This window comes from Venturia canescens, chromosome 3, assembly GCF_019457755.1.
Source record: "Venturia canescens isolate UGA chromosome 3, ASM1945775v1, whole genome shotgun sequence".
Lineage (NCBI taxonomy): Eukaryota > Metazoa > Arthropoda > Insecta > Hymenoptera > Ichneumonidae > Venturia > Venturia canescens.
In genome coordinates, this window is record NC_057423.1 from 8,068,394 (window position 1) to 8,082,492 (window position 14,099).

The following is a 14,099-nucleotide window of genomic DNA, read 5'->3' on the forward strand; positions in this document are numbered from 1 at the left end:
CGATTCGGTGCTCATTTACCATGGGGAAAAGCCAAAATTCCGCAAAATCAAAATTCACATCGTATTTTATATACTTTTTCGATTATCATTTCGACATTAGCGATTAATAAATTACGTGCAGAGTTAATGAATAAATCAAGTATGAAGAATTTTCGAAGTTTATTCTTCAATCGGAAATTTCCATCTATATTTCAATTCTTTCGTTCAAAATGACCGATACTTTCGAACCTCAGCAGAATCACGCGCTAATTTGAGGTTAAAACAACGGAGGTCAGAATGGTTCGAAAGATTGGTGCAACGGTTATCAAATGCGCAGACGGAATAATCAGAATTCAAGAGATCTCGGTTTTACAATCTCAGTGTACAGTGGAAACTAGATCATTGGTCACTTTCTACATCAATTTATGAAACCCTAAAAAATAAAACGTTTTAACATTGAGTGAAATTTAAATAAACAAAGGAGAGTGACGGCAACTGTTCATTATTGTATTTGTAAACGATCGTGTACAAAGATATTAGTGAATGATAATAAAAAATCAGTGAAACCTTTTTTCTACTGAGTGAAAAAGTTGAAATCAAATAATTTTTGTTTGTTGATAGAATAATAGAAAAGGAACACTATCAGAATCAATGTGACCATTAAACAATTATTTGCGCTCAACTATTTTATTTCCAACACGCTCACATTATTACATGGCCCTGAAGTTTTTATCGCAACTACGATCGTTGTTGAATTGTGTCCCTGAGCATAATTCTATCTGTTGGAAAATCTTTGCTCTTAAAATGTCTTCGACAACTGCGGCTTTCAGTACAGACCTCGGAGGTAAATTATCGTTATTTTATTCATTTTATTACGACTTGTTATCGTTTATTTGACGAGCTTTAATGAAGAACTCGACACATTTTTCGTGCAAACTCAGCGATGCGAATCAAGTACAAAGATAAGAGTGAAACGTTTACGGAGGACCAGCTGATCAGTAAAGAACCGTTTGGACAATTCAAAGAATGGTTCGATGTTGCGAGCAAAACACCCGGCATTCAAGAGCCTAACGCTATGTGCCTTGGCACCGCGACAAAGTAATTGTTCCGTTAAAAAAAAATATCGATACGCACGGATCACGATATTGAAATAATAATAATAAAAATCAATGCTTTTCTAGAGACGGCTTACCATCTGTCAGGCCAGTTCTGCTCAAGGGATTTAGCTCCGAGGGATTCAAATTTTATACGAATTACGAGAGTCGAAAAGGTCGCGAACTTGTAAGTGGATAAAAAAATCAATCAGTACTTACGACATTGTGAGGTAAAAAGAATTTCATCATTACGGATGTAAAGTAGAACTGGCACTGAATAAATTCTTATAGTAGTTGATTCAAATGATAATTTATTCCAAGATTATGAGCTGCGCAATTTCTCTATGTTGTTTTTCAACAAATTATCACACCATCAATAACGCTAATGACATTTTTCTAGTTATCAACATGAATTATTCTGAAATTTCATTTTTCTTTTACAACAGAGATAAGAACTGGTGACATTAGTGGCACATTTTTTGAATAATTTTGTCATTAGGAAAGACTTCAATTGAATAAAATTTCATAACTAATCAAATTGAAAATTGATTATCACATCGGACCCCGATGCAATTTTTGTCAACGTTTGAAATTAAAAAAATTGAGTCATGATATTTTGTATATTTCAGAGTGCCAATCCAAATGCAGCGTTGACTTTTTTTTGGGAGCCTTTGCGCCGGACGGTCCGCATAGAGGGACGAGTAGAAAAAACGTCTGCCGAAGATTCGGATAAGTACTTTGAGTCCAGACCATTTCCCAGTCAAATTGGTGCTCATGCGAGTAAGCAAAGTGCAGTAATTGCTGGAAGGGATTCACTCATGGTCAGAGAACGAGAATTATTAGCACGTTTTACAGATGGCAAAGTTGATAGACCCGAATGCTGGTGAGTGAAAGGAAAAAAGAAATTTGAATTAACTAGCTAATCGCTTACTCAAAAAATGATCCAAAAAAACTTAGTACGAAGAAACGCTTTTATGGAAATTGACTACAAAAGAGAATTTTATTGAAATGAATCGCCGAATTAGCGAGGTAATAATCAAATTCATGATTTTTCAGGGGCGGATACATCGTGATTCCAAATACCGTTGAGTTCTGGCAAGGCCAGAGCGATCGATTACACGATAGAATTCGTTTCAGACGACCCAAGAAAGGAGAGAAAATTGACAATATTTTGGTCCATCAAGGTGAAAACGGATGGGTGTTCGAGAGATTATCACCATAACTGATAATACAGCTTTATAGATAGATTTTACGTAGGTTTTTTTACAGCGGTTAAGGAAATTTTTATTTTTCAAAAGTAAAAAAAAATCATAGCCATGTTCATTGGGTTTTGCGTCTCGTCAGTTTCATTATTTCTCTCTGCAAGCCTGAAATAACATAAAGTTATTTAGTTTTTCAAGTAACATAAACAAAGTTTCAATTTAATATACATTTCACTTGATTCTAATTTGTTATGTTAATTTACCTTCTGTACTTTTCCATACAATTTCAACATCGAAAAAATTATCCTCTTTGACTAAAGTCTCAAATTGTCTCATTCCTCCGCCAACACCAAAATAATATGTTTTCCCTGCTACGTATCTATAATCATAAAGAAATTCAGACCCATGTTGATCATGAGCCAAATGATGTATCAAGAACAAGTTCTTCTGCTATATTTTCCTTGATATGAAGCGAGATGTGGGAACTTGAAAATATTTCGTGATGCATGTAGAAAACTTGTTATAGTTGCATATTCTCAGGGGTGTACAGTTATTAGTAGTTTTTGAAAAACTATATTTTATACATCCTGCGAGCATCGAATAGCAAATTTTGAAGAATGCTTCTTACCAAATTGTCTATTAACAGCAATTGACAGAAAATCAATTATAGAACTGAGTAAAGTGACAATAAAAATTCATAATTCTACAAACCCAATTCCATTTTGTTTCAATGTTTTTTTCAAAACTTTGTATAATTTTCCTTGATTCGCAGGATTGTAAATCGTTTCGCTAGTGATTATGAAATCGTATTTGTCTTCCTCCTTGGAATTTCTGTTTGAAGATAAGTCGGCAAATGATTCCCAATCACCACAATAGAATTTGCATTTTTGGCTTATTTTTTGGCCTTCATCAAGATTCAATAAAACATTTGGTATCGTCAGTATTTTTATGACTTCTGCATTCTGTGAAAATAAACATTTTTTGATGTAGCTAGTGTATTCCTTTACTTGGTGAATTTTTGAAATTGATGAGAAGAGGAATTTTAGATTAAATTTCAATTAAAAGTAAAAATCTGTTTAATACATAATCCTGAAAATCAATGTTCGACCCTTTAAGAAGTGTCAAGATGCCAAGGACTCCAGCACCGCATCCCAAATCCAAAACTTTCTTGTTTTCCAAATCTATGCAATTTTCTAGTAAATATTTTGCAAGGTCGTAACTGCATTCCCAAATTTTTAAACCACCTGGTAAACAAATTTGATATTCGCTTTTTTCACTTGTCTTTCATATTCATCTGAATTTTCTTAACGACCTTAAAAATAAATACCCTCATAGATGGCAGGCAGCAAATCGGAATGTTGTGACTCTGCTTTCAAAATATTCTCGTGGTCTTCGTTGCTCAAATTTAAAACAAGATTTTCCGAGCGTATTGTCTTGATTTTTTTATTGTGGACGAGAAATTCTGTGTAATCTTCATTCCTATATTCACTCTTTATTTGTTCGGTGGTCGGCTTAATTTCTGAAGCTGGAAACCAACTGAGTTGTCCACTCGAATCTTCTATTTTTTGATCTGTAAAATGAAACCAAGTTTTCAAATGGTCCCGCGCGACAAAGAAGAATTCCCTAACCTCAAAATCTTCCATGAGGGATGTTCGTTGACGATGATAATTCATTGTTTTTCGATTTACCTTCTTCGTGATCACTTCGCGAAAAACCAAATGTAAACATTTTGGATTATTTGTATGAATACAAAGTTATTTATTTTTTATCCAATTGATGAATAGTGAATTGAAAGCTTTGGCATTCGGGATTTGTCAACTGCGGGAAGCCTGGAACCTGCCACTCACCAGCACTGCGACCTCACATTTTTAATCCTAGATGAACATCCGAAATTTCTGCATCTCAGGGATCTCAGGCAACATAGAGGCAATTGTATTGATTTTTTAACAAAATTTGCAACAAAAAATTTATACTCAAATCTCTAAATCGCCCCAATTATCCAACAAATTTCACTTTAAATTAAATAACAAAACTATTCGATTGTTATCGATTGTTATTTACGAATTTTTATTTCTTTGCCCCAGAGATAGCAACCCGGTTTTTCTAGTGATGTCAAATTGGGTGTTTACACATTAATCGAAAATAATGATTTTATTTTCAATTTTCTAATATACCGTGAAAATAAACTCCTTCATGTTTATCATATTATGATCGCCGTACGGTTTAAAAAAAAAATAGAAACACGTCCGCACGATAACTCCGATCATATCAATACAAAGAATTGCTTGAAAAGATTCCTTGTCAACGTGATCGATTTTCCGGGTTTTATCTCGCACCTCAGATACGACAAAACTTGAAAAATTGAACCGTACGTTAATGAGTGCACTTGCAGCTGAGCACGATCGTTCGAACAGCCGGGCGAGCAGAGCGAGTGACACTTTTTGCATTTTCGGCAGCAAGAAACATCAATTTGATTCCTAATACAGTTTGCCAGTAGGGAAGTCCCGATGTTAATCGAGTTCGTCGTTTAAAAAGACTCGCTCATTCGTTATATTCATTCAGTCGTACTTGACGCTTGTTTTCGAGCGAACAAACGATAATAATGAGCAAAGTATCATTCAATCTTTGTACGTTGGCGTCGTCGATTGTTGTGTTGTTTTATTCATTCGTGTTTAAAATCGGTGCTTCATCACCTCTGGCCGTTCGAACTGATTGCTCCAGAAGTAAGGATTTTTATATTCAGTTTAATAAAAAATGAGATCATCGGTCACGTTTTAGTCTTTTTCTCTAATTTTAACAACCTCACCCGTCAGGTAGATCGAAGGGTCGCATATTGAATAAAAAACCTTGATTGGAAGTGAACTGAAGTCGTATTAATATTTTACATCACTTATAAAAATTCGTAGAATTACGCGTTCGTGTAAAAAAACGACACTTGTCAATTATAAACATCGATAAAATCACGAAACGTTGTATAACCTATGAATCGTTTTAATAACCGGTAGTACAAGACAAAAGGATCCTGGGAAGGTGACAACGAATCATATTTTGATTGGACTCTATAGCGGGTGTCCTAAAACACTAGATTCGTGAAGTAAGCGACAATCGTGAAATTCTCAAGATTTTTAGTAATTTTTCGTCTTGACGTTCCGGCGTTGAGATGTAATTTATTGAGTGCTGGCCAATCAGAGGTGCGACGATGCGGAGTCGGAGTGGCCTGCGTTCTCCCCGCGCGCCACGCAAGCCGCTCCCGTTCTCCTTCGCGCATTCGATTGGCTTTCGCTAATTAATTAATATCTTTTTAAGGCTTCGTCGCAGAGAAAAATGGCTGAGGACTTTTCGCTTCGAAATTTCGCGATCTTTCGGTCCCCCAATGTTTTGACCCCCTATTGTCTGTAAATTCGAACGTTTTCACGATTTTGACCCCAATTTTTTTTCCCTTCTCAATAAAGACAGTCCGAACATCATAAGCCGAGCAGAATGGGGAGCTCGTCAGCCCAAATTGCCCTACGAAACGCTCCGATATATTCCTGCCCCTTACGTCGTTATCCACCACGGTGGTATTCACCATTTCTGCTACGAGTTAGCTGACTGTGCCGAAGTCGTTCGTTCCTATCAAAATTTACACATGGACGATCGAGGCTGGATCGATATCGGTTACAATTTCGTCATTGGCGAAGACGGCAACGTTTACGAAGGTCGTTCTTGGGACCACGTGGGTGCTCATGCTCCCGGATACAATTTCCACAGCATCGGTATTTCCGTTATCGGTGACTTCACTCGTACGTATTATCCAAAAAATTTTTATTCAAAACGAAAAGACCAAGCCACTCGAGTCCAGCTCTACATTTTAATTCACAGTCCAGTATTTCAATTAATATAAATTTTGACGTTTACCGGAAAAATTCTCAGTCCTTGCTGCCTCGCATTTTTCCCATCCCCCCCTCAACTTTTTTGTAGCGATTGACAACTGTGAGGAAAAAAACTGATCGCCCTCAAAAAATTCGTTTCCCTTCACCATTTCCTCGCACACTTTTCTTCATTTTTAAACTTCGACCTCATCAAAACTCGACGTCGCTGTAATTTCTACTTCCCAAACAAAATTCTTTCCGAAATCTTCGCGAAAAATCCCCAAAAAATTGGACGAGCCAAAACCAGTGTTCCGCAACAGCAAAAACCTAAGAACCCGGCGGCGCTTCGTTCCGTTGCAGATTTCATACCGAACACGCCAGCTCTCGAGGCCCTCGATTCGCTAATCTCGTACGGTGTAAAGCTGGGAAAAATAAGTAAATATTACAAAATAATTGGTCACAAGCAAGCACGTGAGACGATGTGTCCTGGCGAAAAGTTTTACGATTGGGTTAAGGGCATGCCCGGCTGGACCGATCACCCGATACCGCTTTATCAGAATTCCACACTTCCGAAATGCTCCGACAGCGATTCGAGGCGTCTAACGGACGATTAAAATCGATAGAATCATTCTTCTAATTAGACAAATTTGTAAAGCCTGTGTGTATCCTCTTCGAGGAAAAATATCAATTATCTTGATTGTCGTCGTTCAAATAAATTATACGAACCGTCCGAGTATTGAGAGTGAACAGTGTCGATGATAAACTACGACGCCGGAACTTTGCGACGTTGGACTCCAACGAAATGATTTTAAAAAACTCTCCAACAATTCCAGTAATTCTCCAATTCTTTAAGGTTGATCCTCTGCTGCGACAGCCCCAACCAAAAGTTATGTACCCTCTGCATATTAAGGAAGTTGAGGCATTAGAATGAAAATGATGTCACCGCTTTTAAACCGATTGCATCTTATAAAGTGAAGTGTAAAAAAAAATCAGTTAAATTTTCAGACAGTTTAGGAGCGTCGTTGCTGAGAAAAATCAATAACAATTTGGGCCAAATAACATGTAATCTTATGGAAGTCAAGACACATTCAGCGATATCTCCGTTAAAAATGATGCTAAAAATATGAAATTTTGTGGGCAACATGAGCAAGGCTTGCCGAATAATGTCAATTTTTTCAGATTTATTAGGAGATTTGCTGAGATTATATTAATAATAATCTGTTTTCCGTGCAGTTTTTTGAGGCTAGGATCGTCACTGTTCGTGTTTTCGACTGAGCTTTCACCAGTTTTTCGTCTTTTTTTCCCCAACTTTTCTTTAAAGTGTATGCAACATTGCCAAACTGTAAACTGGCCTAACTTTTGAAAGGTACAGGTCATCACTTTTGGGTAAAAAAAATGACTGTACAGCCTCAACTTCCTTAAAAGGGTTGATAATTCGTTCGGATCGTAATCAATAACTTTGTAAAGAGCCTACTCGGTGCCAGCAGACAAAGTAAAAATATCATTTTCTTTCGTTAAATTTATTCTAAAAGTATTTTCGATCTGACATCGCGAGTAAATTTTTTGACGGAACTATCATATCGGAAAAATACATTAGATTTTATTATTCCAAAATAATTAATTGAAAATTTACGCGAATCTTCTTGAATAGGGCTTATTATGTGTGAAAAATTTGAAGAGGTTTCACCGCCTAGTAATCGAGATATTCATTGTCGAAAATATGACAAGGTTAAACACGGGCTCTTATGGAAGCTTTCGAAAAATTGCAAACTTCAACAATTAAATATCTCAATTTGACGACGGTGAATCATCGGCATATCCCGCCAGAAGTTTAATACTGTCTTAAGCTTTCTGTTTTAAAAATTTTTATGTGCAAAGTTGGAAAATAGTTTTAACATAAGATACGCTTCAACCTCCTTAAAGGTTGCCTGTACAGACGACACTCGCTTGTTCGCTTGCAAAATATATCGTATGCAGCCTAAACCTTCGGACTTCTCGAGACTTCTGTCAAAGTAGATGGTCAATTGTTTTTTTTCACAAATCAATTGTGAACACACAAAACAAAAAAACAAATTCAAAAATCAAAAACTTGATTTTTTTCACAATATCTGTGACATCCTGCTCTAGCTCCTCCTCGTTTTTTATAAACTTTCTAATTTTAGTACCAGCGGTAGAATTAACAATGTGCTGTTCGCCTATGCATGGTCCAACTTGTTAAAATTTTATAGAGGTGTTGTTCACATGTTAAACAGTACGTATGCCAAATTTAAATAATTTCCTAATTTAACTGTCTCGTGGAGGAACCACCTTAGCCTGGCTAATTTGGGATTGGTAGTTTTTCAGTCTACGCCGATGATTCGGGAGATAAAAAATTGGTCAATTGCAAATGTTATTTCGTTGATTTCGTTGGAATGGAACGTTGCAAACTTGAGCGTCGTGATATATAAACTCTTCTCCGAATAAAGCTGTATCTGCTTATGTAAAGTGGGTGAAAAATACATGCGAAACAGTTCGACGAACGTCGCTCGCGCTTTCGTTTTTTTCCTTTACTCAACGGAATATTTATTCAACTGTAAATTTCGCGCTGCGCTACACCAAACTGACGAAATCAGCGCTCCCCCCGTGACCTTAGTCCTCGTCACATTTCGTCCGTGTTGGTCAAACGACCGGCGAGTTTCGTCGCAGTTTTACAGCCGTCCTCGTATCGCCGATTCGCCGAAAAGATCGACGGGCAGAAAAGCAAGAAAAGTTGCAAGGAAACCTCGACCGAGACGATAAGAACTCTCGGTAAATGCGAGAATTGTGGGAGCAGGGAGAAAGAGACGCGGGGACCCCGGCCGTGGTCGAGCTGCTCATGCGATTTAAGTTTTTCACTTTTTGGCTGGACATTATCTAATCGAAGGCGAAAAAGAGCTCGGAAGAGTCGCTCAGTGTCGTTTCAACTCAGGATTCGAAATGTTCGGTTTTAAGGTAGCGCTATCGATGCTCCTGTTCGTCTTTTCCATCGAGGCTGGTAAGCTGGCAAGAATAAATTTCGAAAAAGTCCAAAATCGTTGAATAATCTATAATATTTTCAATCAAGTTCCCCCGAGCATAATCACCAGAGCGCAATGGGGTGCGAGATCGCCGCGGAAAGCTCCGGAAGCCCTGAAAGAGAGGCCACCGCCTTTCGTCGTCGTGCATCATTCCGCTACCGACGGTTGCACCTCGCAGGCAGTTTGCGAGGCGCGAGTTAGGAGCTTCCAGGTAATGTTTGCGTTCACTCACCAACGCGCGCGATCTTCACCGATCAATAAGTCGACGCGTCATATCCATTATCGCAATCATAGGAAAATAAAGCATTGTAACGAGGTCTGAGGAGGTTGGGAAACGTTGAGAATCATTAGCCTGATTTATTCACATTTTCTCCGTCGACTTAACCAGCGAAAAGGATAACAAGGATTCCTCGAGAAAATCGCACGTTCAGATTCCCCGTCCATGAAAGAACACGGGATTTAAAAGATCTTGCCCGTAGGATCGTATTTTATGGGTGGCCAAATTGCCTCGATTTTAACTTCCTAATTAAAAATATTAACACTCTGAATTAATGACAGAGTTATCAATTCAAAACTGTAAATACGTTTTTTCAACTTACTTTTTGGCTAAGAAACGCGTAGTCCAAAAAACAAATGCACGATTATTTATAAGAAGTTGTTCGATCTGTTCTCTCGAAATTTGCTTCAAACGAGCAATTCGTTACTAGAGGTTATTTAAAAAAAACTATTTCAAACGTAATGAATTAAAAGAATGAACCTTCTAAATCTTTGGTTCAAGGAACAAAACGTTGTCAAATAAATGCAAAAGTGACGAGTACATCGGACGAGGAATGAACAAAATTGACTAATGAAATTACAAGCGATTAATTAATCGAGGATTCGTCACTGACCGAACCCCAAATTTCATTCGTTCCTGGCTAAAATACCAGTTTTTTATGTAAAAAATCGCTTCAGAGAGGGCAAAGGGAAAACACAAAAGTAAATGGATCGAGAAAAAAGTGTTAATAAAAGACAGAAGGCTGTGACAGAAATGGGCCAAGCGAAGAAGAAACAAAATTCCGAAATAAGCAAATGTGAGGTCAGACGAGTGCTCATTACCAATTTCGTTCAATCTTCCACGTAATATTTTTTTATTACCAGTGAGACAATCGTCTCGAAATTTTTTCCAGATCTTCGTTATATGCTTAGTTGTTATTGTGTACGTTTTTCAAAAACTTTGTAAGAAGCGTTCATTCGTTATGTGGGAAGATGAACGATTTTTTACGCATGTACCCCTGTGTATTTTTCTTCGTATTTAAGCACGTTTATCTAAATAACCAATAAGACGAAGCCTTTAAAGTTTGATACGCGTGTCAGTCGACTAGCCATTTAAACTCTGCGTTAATTTCAAGACTTTCTTAATGAAATCGTTTCGTGCATGAACTACCATAATCGCGAATCATTATGCACGCTCCTTGCGTCCGATAACCCCTCGACCGCAATACTCACTCCCTCAAACTTGCGTTAGTGCACAACAAAGTGAGTCATGGTCGGTTCAAGTGCTGGACTAGAGAATTCCAGTCTCTCTTCGACGTCGTATATTCCAATGCTTGACCCACTCAGCCTGCTGCACACAATTCTATGCAATCAGCTATTGCATATTTGAAGAAAATCATGAAGAGAACCTTCAATCTACTTAAATATTTCATGATCACTTGGTAATGAGTCAAACGCGAGCAAGTTTGCGACATTGTTGTGCTCTGTTATTAAAAATTTCATTGAAGAATTTTAGATTAAAAAAGTCTTATTTTTTATTCATTTTCTCGTTATATTCGGGCTTGGAAATATGTGGGCAAAATTTCCGAGACACGAGTGGGACGGGAGAAAGAAAAACATCGAAAGGGGCTCGAAAAATCTCATTTTTTTCCCATTTTTTTCAAACATCCGTGCTTTGCGTCGTGAGCGAAACATCCGAGGCGAAATGGGAAGCAGGGAAGAGAAAAATCGCTGGGAAGGGTCCTAAAGTCGTGCTTTCCTCAATGCGCGTTGAAAATTGTCTAAAAGCAAAATGATCGAGAGGCGAATGAGTAACAGAATTCGATTTTTTAAATTTTATTTTATGCCGAGAAACAGAGACGAGAAATTTGGACTCGTTATCCTCGAAAAAATCTCTTTCGAGCTCGATTTTTGAGATTTTCCTCGAAGTGTCAAGAAAATTAGATCCCATTTCCGGTATTAAAAAAAAACGACAATTTTTCTGTCACTATAATTTTACGAAATGGAAAAAAAAAACATTTTTTCTATGATCCAAGAATTACCACATGGACACCAAACACTGGGACGACATCGGTTACAATTTTTTGGTTGGCGAGGATGGCAACGTTTACGAAGGTCGTGGCTGGGACGTCAGGGGAGCACACTCGAAAGATTACAACGGAAAAAGTATCGGAATTTGTGTGATAGGAACTTTCGAGGGTGAGTCGTGCCCTGGCAAAGCGGAGCTGCACGTTGACGGAAAATAGTAATCCATTTTTTTCATTGTAGAACGGGAGCCTCAGCCGGCAGCGATCAAGAGCACCAAAGACCTCATCGCGTACGGCGTTTCTCTGGGAGAAATAAATTCCTCTTACGTTTTGTACGGACATCGACAAACCTCCTCGACTCTCTGTCCGGGCACCACATTTTACGAGTCGCTAAAATCGTGGCCGCATTGGAGCAGCAATTGAGGAGCGTGTGAAGGAATTTTCCGGAAAATTTCACCACGAACTGCCTCGTCGAGGATTTTTTCACAACGTCGAAAGTTTTTTTTTGTGCCAAAAACTCGAAGAACGAGAGGCCAAAGTTGGTGCAAAATTGTTCCAATTTTTATTGCCTAGTCATTGTTGAATGTTAGTTTTAAAAAATATTTTTTAAGTTATAATTTAATCATAATTATAATATATTTTATTTTATTATATATATAATAAATTAACGATGATAAAAATAAAAATTATTATTATTATTAATTATAATTGAGATTATTAAATATAATATTAATAAAATATCATTCGTTATAATTAAATAATAATAGTAAAATGAAATTGTAATAAAAAATAATCATCGAAAATTTGTCTTATTTGGAGGAACTGGGTCTACAGGTAAACGCTGATTTCCCTGTTGACAGCAATGTCGTAACTGTCCCCTTCGCTTCTCACACAAATATCCAGCCTCGAGAACCCTTTGCCACGCAAATTCGGTCCATGATCTCTTACCTGAAACCCAAAAATGTGACATTTTCATGGGAGCTTTTATACTGTCCATGGACTCGATATTTTTGTCAATGAGTGTGAGAAATCGGAAATTCGAATGTTTTCGATTGAAAAAAAATCGAAAAAAAATAATAATGCAAAAAATCGAACGATTCGATGGACTCACTGGAATTTGGATTTCATTTTTGAAAAATGTGTCACGCCGTCAATCTACGAGAAGATTTTTTTCTTTTTTTTTCTTCTTTTTCACGTCAATGAACTTTTGGCAGTCGGGAAAATTCTTTCGAATCCTCGCTTTTCTTAAATGAAATGAAATGAATTCTCAAAATTTGAAATGAATTTAAAAAATAGACTTGACATTTAAAATCAATTTTTGTCGATCGCACTCCCCCAAATTCTCTACGTCAAAAGTTGATTTATTTCGCGCCGAGTACCTGCATGGGAATCCGCATTCCGAAATGTGCGTTCAACTCGGGCGAGCACAACTCGGTCCCGTAGGGAATTTCCGGCAGCAAATCCATGCCGACCGTGACGAAGTTCGTCCGAGCATCGATAAAGTCCTGGAAAAAAAATTCTCAACATTATTTCTCGCCACTTACGCTTCTCGGATTCGCACGAAGATAGAAAATTGACTCTGATTTACGGAAGTGCGAGAAAAATGAGAAGGAACGAATTGACTTGCGGTGACAAGCGACGCGTGACGTCATCGTCAGCCACCAGCTTCTATTATGCAAGAAAAATGAACGTGCAAACGTGATTGCCCACCTGCAGCGTACACAGTTCTTTTCCTCTCGCGTCGAGGTAATCGGACTCATCGTCGCTCTCGTAATCCGGGTAATACGCCGTCAAGAGGACGTTCCAGTGAGCTCGGCCGGTGCACTCCAAATCCGTCCGGTTGAGGCTCCTTTCTGATCGAACGATTTATCGAAATGAATTTATTTGCTCGTTAAATTATACAGCGGAGTGGACTCACGGGCTGAGCAAAGGAGGACGAGGAAGGTCGAAAGCACGAAGAGCGGCTCGCTGCTCATCTTCGCTCCTTTCTTGACGCCGGTCCAAGCGATAATCAAACGGAATTCGGAGGGGAACTGAACTTCGAAAGAATACTTTCGAGGCAGTCGCCGCATTTTCGCTGACGATGACGCACCCCCCAACGTTGGCTAATCGAGTGGCGCAATTCGAATTCCGAAATTACTGGACACCAGAAACGATGAATCGGGAATAATTAGCTTGGCTAGTGCTCCCAAGTGGGGGGGAGAGTGACGCAAAGCAAAACGATTTAGAATGCTTTTCCCTCATCGGAAAATCCCAATTTCTTTGCTTTTTTGTTATTGCTTAAACGTATCTGAGAAAGATGGTCAAATTTTTTTAGTTTTTCACGCAGACATTATTTTTTATGATTTTTTCTGAAAGGTACGATTTTACGATAAACATAGCTTTTTCAATGAGCTTCTGCTGCAAGAGCGAATTTATAGATTTCGGTAAAATGAAGAATTTTCAGGATAAAATCGATTTTTTTATCGAGCATCGAGCTCCTGACTTTTTATCGTAGAATTTCCACTTTTTCGGGGGGCCGGAGTGTTTCGCTTCGTCCGGCTGTTCCGTCTCGCCCCACCCTCCCCTGTACCCGTGACCCATTTCCGAGGACTTGATAAATGAAATATGAAAGCCACACGAGTCCGCAGTTTCGTCTGTTGGTAACTCGCCTATA

General features: G+C 38.1%; 5 protein-coding genes across 8 annotated transcripts; 3 read left to right on the forward strand and 2 right to left on the reverse strand.

Moving 5' to 3' along the window:
- The first annotated feature begins 97 nt into the window (after positions 1-97).
- On the forward strand, positions 98-2,990 carry LOC122407580 (pyridoxine/pyridoxamine 5'-phosphate oxidase-like). The gene is made up of 5 exons (XM_043413900.1): positions 98-823; positions 921-1,077; positions 1,161-1,260; positions 1,703-1,956; positions 2,130-2,990. Exons 1-5 carry the CDS (start codon positions 694-696, stop codon positions 2,293-2,295), a joined length of 807 nt encoding a protein of 268 aa, XP_043269835.1. The 5' UTR covers positions 98-693; the 3' UTR covers positions 2,296-2,990.
- Positions 2,332-5,288, reverse strand: LOC122407578 (histidine protein methyltransferase 1 homolog). 4 transcript variants are annotated; one of them, XM_043413897.1, is made up of 7 exons: positions 5,082-5,288; positions 3,964-4,149; positions 3,603-3,845; positions 3,359-3,519; positions 2,987-3,237; positions 2,539-2,654; positions 2,332-2,440 (listed from the first exon to the last, which is right to left on the reverse strand). In XM_043413897.1, the coding sequence occupies exons 2-7, from the start codon at positions 4,001-4,003 to the stop codon at positions 2,394-2,396; spliced, it is 858 nt and encodes a 285-aa protein (XP_043269832.1). In that variant the 5' UTR covers positions 4,004-4,149; positions 5,082-5,288; the 3' UTR covers positions 2,332-2,393. The 4 variants fall into 4 exon arrangements, with proteins under 4 accessions (XP_043269832.1, XP_043269834.1, XP_043269833.1 ...); XM_043413899.1 differs by lacking the exon at positions 5,082-5,288 and adding an exon at positions 4,648-4,719; XM_043413898.1 differs by lacking the exon at positions 5,082-5,288 and adding an exon at positions 4,450-4,615.
- LOC122407582 (peptidoglycan-recognition protein SC1a-like) lies at positions 4,812-6,856 on the forward strand. The gene is made up of 3 exons (XM_043413902.1): positions 4,812-4,998; positions 5,728-6,057; positions 6,487-6,856. The coding sequence occupies exons 1-3, from the start codon at positions 4,878-4,880 to the stop codon at positions 6,738-6,740; spliced, it is 705 nt and encodes a 234-aa protein (XP_043269837.1). The 5' UTR covers positions 4,812-4,877; the 3' UTR covers positions 6,741-6,856.
- Positions 6,857-8,790: 1,934 nt separating this feature from the next.
- Positions 8,791-12,034, forward strand: LOC122408280 (peptidoglycan-recognition protein SC2-like). Its single transcript, XM_043414976.1, has 4 exons — positions 8,791-9,139; positions 9,209-9,372; positions 11,453-11,615; positions 11,685-12,034. The coding sequence occupies exons 1-4, from the start codon at positions 9,082-9,084 to the stop codon at positions 11,864-11,866; spliced, it is 567 nt and encodes a 188-aa protein (XP_043270911.1). The 5' UTR covers positions 8,791-9,081; the 3' UTR covers positions 11,867-12,034.
- Positions 12,035-12,143: 109 nt separating this feature from the next.
- On the reverse strand, positions 12,144-13,542 carry LOC122408281 (uncharacterized). Its single transcript, XM_043414977.1, has 4 exons — positions 13,362-13,542; positions 13,154-13,296; positions 12,823-12,948; positions 12,144-12,391 (listed from the first exon to the last, which is right to left on the reverse strand). Exons 1-4 carry the CDS (start codon positions 13,513-13,515, stop codon positions 12,272-12,274), a joined length of 543 nt encoding a protein of 180 aa, XP_043270912.1. The 5' UTR covers positions 13,516-13,542; the 3' UTR covers positions 12,144-12,271.
- Between the last annotated feature and the right edge of the window lie 557 nt (positions 13,543-14,099).